Below are 6000 nucleotides of genomic sequence, written 5' to 3'. Positions count from 1 at the left end.
AGTGGGGCCATAATATCAGGTGGAGCTCACCTGTAGCAACGAGACGACCAGTCATAAGGCTAAAGAAAGTGAGCAGCAATGGGACAGAAATCTAGTAGTGCGTGATTCACAGATTGTCACACAATGACACAAGAACAGGTGGTGTGTTTATAGTTTAAACCTGCTCATATTTAACAATTACATTAGCCTCAAAGCTTAACTGTTACTGTTTATTTTTTACAAGTGCTAAAGTGTTAAAGGACTAGTTCCACAAAGTTGAAGGAGATTTCCACTCTTCTCATTACTTTAAGAGGCTAAAACTAAGAGCTTCGCCCTTTAGAAGGTCTGCAGTTTACTTAGAGACACTCAGAAAAATGAGGGGCTGACTGGAACTGGACGATTCTGGATGCTGCAAATGAGAGACGACTCAAAATTAGCAGTTTTTCAAATAGTTCATGTGTCTAAAGCGAGAAGAAGAGGTGGAAAGTTATTTATTTCTTTGGGATAAAACTGAATCTACGTTTCATTCAGGCTATGGGAAAGCAGAAGTTTCAATAGATAATTGGAAGGCTGACAATTCCATAAAACCTATTGTTTTATGTTTACCGTGAGCCAGAACATGCTGGTTTTAGAAAATGTTGGCAGCCTTTTGGAGATCTTCGTAAACATAAATATCTACATTCTCTAGGATGTATCCATGGAGACTGGTTTTAGAAATGCTAGCCAAGCTAATGGTGCTGCAGCTAATACATGATGCTAAGTCCAGTTTAAAATGATTTTGGTTTTTGTTTCGTTCTTTGTTACAAGAAAGAAACAAAGACAAAAAAAAAAAAACACAACAAAACCAAACAAACGCTGTTTTGTACATTCTTGTTTTACAGTCCTTATAGAAGAAATTAGAGTTAGCCAAAATCTGGACCAGCAGATCGAAGCTTTAGAAAAATTTAAGACTTAAAATTGGCCACAAACGTCTGAACTTTCACCGTAGGGAAGTTCATTCTGCAAGAATGGGTTTTTAAAAACAAAGGAAGAAAAAGAAACAACCAAAGAAATTGATGCATAAAATCCTGCAAATTCCAAAATTGTACGAGACATAATGACTTGTTTTAAACTAATAACTTTAAAAAAAGGTTGATGTAGCTTCAGATATCATTCATATTAGTGGTAACATCTTAACTTCGCATGTCGCACAGATTTGCTTGGTGGACTAAAGCTGCTACCCAACAGCAGAGCTGAGATGAGACAGTCTCCTGTTAGTTTTCCCTCAGGAATGGCTATGTGAGAAGTTGGTTCTGTTGTGAAAGAAATCTACTAAATGAATTAAAAAGTGATCGCTATCAACTCTAAACCTACCAAATGTTCCTCCTACAACAAGTCTTCCTATCAGTTCTTCCCAAATCTGAGAAGTCTTTTGTTTCTGGGTAAGAGTTCATCTGTTTTGTCTCCTAGAACAAGATTTACTGTAAAGTTGAACAGTTACTCTAGAAACCGTATCGTTGTGTCTGTTCTCAAAGTACAAGCTTCTATGATTACTCTTCTACGGCACAAGCAGAAAAGGGGTTTTTCCTTGAAACTGTAATTGAGAGGGGACAGAGTCAGAGTCTATGCCACGTTTCCATAGCGAGGCCTGGCGCAGCTCATGCTTGGGTTTTCTCAGCGGTTCAGAATCCTTTCGATGCAGGCGGGGATCAGCTGCTTGTCTCTGCACCATCTCGGACACAGTAACCCCCTTCGAGAGCGTGCGTCAGCGGACACTTTCGAGATTTGGAATGAATTCGTCATTTCAACTGACAATCCGGAGAAACTCACGATGCTGCAGTTCGTACAGCGGAAAACCTAAAACGGAGCCGTCCCGAACATTGAAATGAAAGGAATACCTTAAGAGATTATGAGATTACTGAGCAAGTTTGGGCTGAGTCTACGATTGTATGGTAAAGTCAGTGAGCATATTCAGAGTCAGCGCTGGGTTAAGATGCTTGAGGGCAAAGTGCAAGAGCAGCAGCATCACAGAATGCAGTTACATCCTTCTGGAGCAACACAGGCAGGTGGCGCTGCACTCAGTTACTGGCCACCTCGTCTGCGTTGTCCACACCCTCTAAGGTGCTGTCCAGACCGCCGCGGGCGCGCCAGATCTTCACTGTGCGGTCACTATAACGCAAGAAAGAAACAAATAAGCATAAATGGAGTTAAAAATTTCAGACAAATGAAAAGAATGCTAAAGTTCATGTTCCTTATCTTTTGTCATAAAACCACAAAAAGAAAGGTCTTATCTACTAGCTCTACTTAATCAGTGGATGTGGTGTAACTACCATTTTTAACTTTGAAGAGGCAAAAATGAACAAAACTGAATCTTGAATTCTGACTGCAAAAATTTGAGGTTTTCCACCTGTTCTGACCTCACAATCCAATATGGCTTCCTTAATGTAACACACAGTCTATTATACACTCAGACCTATACAAACACCTTAAGCTAACATGTTGCTACAGTGTTTGCAAGAGGCTGTAACAGTGAAATGCAGAGAAATCACTATTAGCTTACAGACCGGCTAACAGCTGAGCTAATTTTTCACCCTGTAGCATTTTAGATAACTGTATAATAATAACATTAAAATGTATGCAACAAGTTCATGAGTTGGATGCTGTAACATAAAACTAAACCCGATTGTTTAATTTTTTCCCCCATCCCTCACTCTGTAGCTCAGTAGTTTCAGATGTTAAAAAAGTGGTTTAAAAAAGTGAAACAATCAAAAGTATCAGAATCTAAAATGGACCAATACTGTGGCAGCTTGAGTTGTATTCCACACAAACTGGCCAAACTCTTTCACAGAAAACTGACTCTCTAAGCTCACTGCAGCCAAAGCATGTGTTGGGAGTGTGTAGGGGTGTGTGTGTGTGTGTGTGTGTGCTGGACTTACTCGGAGGCTGTAAACAGGTGGCTGCTGTTCGCAGCGATGCTGTTTATGGGGCTCTCATGACCCTTGAGCTCCCCCAGAGGCCCCAGTGTGTCTGTGTGCCAGAGCTTGAGCACCCCTCCTCTGCAGCCACTCAGCAAGGCCGGGGAGCTGGGGACGATGCCGAGGGCGCAAACCCAGTCACGGTGAGCATTTGGGACTTGCTATGAATGACAATGACACATTTTATTATTCTAATGATGCAATTCTTAATAACAGAGTTCAGGCAGCTATCTTAAAGCAGCCTCTTGAACAGATTGTTTGAGGGATTGGCGTTGTGTACCTGCAGCAAGTCTTTCCGATCCAGATCCCACTTTTTGATTCCGTTGTCGCGGGAACCGCTAAAGAAAATGTCCCCCTGGACCACCAGTGACTCGATACCATCATAGTGGGGAGGCTCAAAGTTGTGCGTAGGGCTGATGCTCCCCAGAGAGCCTTCACTTACATCGAACAACTGCAACAGCAACAGACGTCTGAACAACTGGCTACTGTTTTGAATTTCTACTGGGTTTTTTCTATCAAATGCTAGAGGTCAGAAAGAAAACAAACGCCCATCACAAGGCTGAGTCAGATTATATTATGTTACAAGCATAGAAACTCACCTTAATGTAATGATCCTTGGACCCAGTGATCACCAAGTCTTGGTTGTTTCCAGACTGATCCACAGTCAGACACATGACAGGACCCAGGTGACCCGTTAGCTTTCCGGTGGAAACGAATCTGAGCAAAAATTATACGTATTGCCAACAGGAAACCTGATTACATTATTATTCATCATATAACAAAGGAGAAAATGTCACCAACGCAGCAGGAGGTTCATACACCACACATTGTAAAACGCAGCTTATTACAAAAGTTCAGAGAACAAGTTTGGCTGTTTGCTCCCAGAAAATAACAGCATATTTCCATGTTGTGTTGTTTTACACATCCAAGGTGACAGCTATAACAGATTTATTTTTCAACAATGGATAAACAGGCAATCCATCAAAGCCAACAGCAGGCAGCTGACAGTACCTGATGGAGGCTGAAGATTGGATTCTGTCTGGTTTTCAGTCTGAATTAAGTTGTTTAAGCAGTGAAAACAATCAACCTTCAAGTCTCTTAAACATCTCCATGTTTTGTCACCCTACCACCTGAAACCTGACAGTACTTTGTCAGAATTATGTGTTACAGACCAACAGAGAATGTATAATTGAAGTGGTTAGAAACTGATGCCAATCTTAATTTTTGGAAAGAAAATCCAAAAAATGTGACATCTATTTGTATTGAGAAAACTTTACAATTCCAGGTGCAAGTCTTTTGGGGTGTGTCTCGTCTAGAGAAGGAAATTATTTGAGCCTCAAAGCACAGAGTGCTCAAACAAGTGCAAACAGAATATACGAGATTAAATACTCCGGCCACCATAAAATTTAAGAGCTGGGATTACTTTATTTAAGGCCAAATTAGATTTTTACAAAATAAATGCAAGACATTTTAAGGCCTTCCTTTTAGATACACAAATGCATGTGGACATCCTCAGAAGATAATTCAACATACAGTTCAGACCAAAAGTTTGGACACACCTTCTCGTTGAATTCAATGAGAAAGTGTGTCCAAACTTTTGGTCTGTATTGAGTACAGATCAAAAGTTTGGACACACAGTTGTGTCCAAACTTTTGGTCTGTACTGCACATCAGTGGATTAGAAGAGAAGCATAAAGGCAGTTTACCTCCTCAGATCCCACACCCGAACTGAGTTCCCAGCAGCAGCATAGAGGACCATTCCATTGGGATTGAGAGCAATTTGGTTGATCTGGTTTTCCCCTGACGGGATGGTGACCGTCCGACTGGTGGTAGATGCACAGATATCCCCAATGTTGACCTGACCAGAGGACCTGGACACAGAGATGGGAACTGGTGAATATCTGTGACCAGAAAATGTTCAGCTCACTGATCAGGTTCTATCATATTTCGCCCCAACCTTCTTACATGGGATTGTCATGTGAGACGGTTGATATTAAATTCAACTCAGAAATACTTTATTAATCCCAAGGCTAAATTAAATGTTGCTCTAACTCATATTAGCCAAGTTTCTTGGATTATTTCTTAAAACCTTTTGCTGGCAAACATGTTCAATTTTTTTCAAGCAGCACAAGGGACAGTGGTGGGCACTGCCAACTAAAAAGATAGCTGCGCTAACCCTAAAACACTAATCATAAACCTTAGCTCCACCAACACTAAACAGCTATGCTGACATAGTATTTTGCAGAAGCTAAAGCAATAAATCGAACCATTTGTCATGAGGAGAACGTGAGAAGACTCTTAAAACAATTCAAATGTGAATTTATGTATGTATTGATTCGTTTGTTATATACTACATGCCATTTGCTTAATAAAGTTTTTTCCAGGAAAAGAAACAAAGAGAGGCGGTGAAACAAAACTGCTGAGTAAACAGTTTCCACCCACTTTAAAATAAGATCATGAAAGTAAAAGTCTAACTACTTGAACCATTGTAAGCAGTTGATAACCGAGATTTCAATAGATGTCATACTTTCTTCAGCTGAATGTAAATTACAGTCTGGTAATTAATCTGGAAAATTTTTATTTAGGGGAAGCTAAGTGCACTAAATGTTTTCAATGTTAGCTCCACTATTAGCGCATTAGCAGAAATTGAACACATTGACGATCCTCCTTACGTTAGAGTTTTGATGCATTTGGCCGAGTCCCTGATGTCCCACACTTTGATGTACGAAGTGGAGACGGTGAAGACTAGACTGGAGCTGTAGCGGACCGACACCACGTTGTTAGGGTGGCCTCCCAGGGACATTATCTCCTGACCCGTCACCAGGTTCCACACTTTACAGGTCCGGTCTGCAAGTGGATCCAAATCTGTTAATGCTGCCACCGTTTTAGATCATCAGAACTACAGAATAAAAAAAATGCAGCAAATATTGATGCTAACACTGTTAAATGTTCAAAACATTCAACTCTTTCACCACTTATAATTAGTGGGAAAAGAGTGAGCTGTTCTATAATAACATGCGTCTCTTTTTATTATGTTGAAAAGCCTGTTCAGGATGAGAGTTTTCCTG

At 40.5% G+C, this 6000-nt stretch overlaps 1 protein-coding gene across 5 annotated transcripts in view; it reads right to left on the bottom strand.

Moving 5' to 3' along the window:
- Positions 1–200: 200 nt before the first annotated feature.
- The window catches only part of kif21a (kinesin family member 21A), a 53483-nt gene continuing 47683 nt past the window's right edge, over positions 201–6000 (bottom strand). For all 5 annotated transcript variants that reach the window (XM_028033712.1, XM_028033738.1, XM_028033720.1 and 2 more), the window contains 6 exons: positions 5605–5779; positions 4639–4803; positions 3533–3650; positions 3214–3384; positions 2895–3094; positions 201–2127 (listed from right to left, as the gene is read on the bottom strand). In XM_028033712.1, coding sequence (XP_027889513.1) covers positions 2037–2127; positions 2895–3094; positions 3214–3384; positions 3533–3650; positions 4639–4803; positions 5605–5779 — 920 coding nt within the window. In that variant the 3' untranslated portion in view covers positions 201–2036. The remainder of the gene's footprint in view (positions 2128–2894; positions 3095–3213; positions 3385–3532; positions 3651–4638; positions 4804–5604; positions 5780–6000) is intronic.

The sequence above is a fragment of the Xiphophorus couchianus genome, chromosome 2, assembly GCF_001444195.1.
Source record: "Xiphophorus couchianus chromosome 2, X_couchianus-1.0, whole genome shotgun sequence".
Classification (NCBI taxonomy): domain Eukaryota; kingdom Metazoa; phylum Chordata; class Actinopteri; order Cyprinodontiformes; family Poeciliidae; genus Xiphophorus; species Xiphophorus couchianus.
The sequence above is the reverse complement of the archived record's forward strand: the minus strand, read 5'-3'. Positions and strand labels throughout refer to the sequence as shown.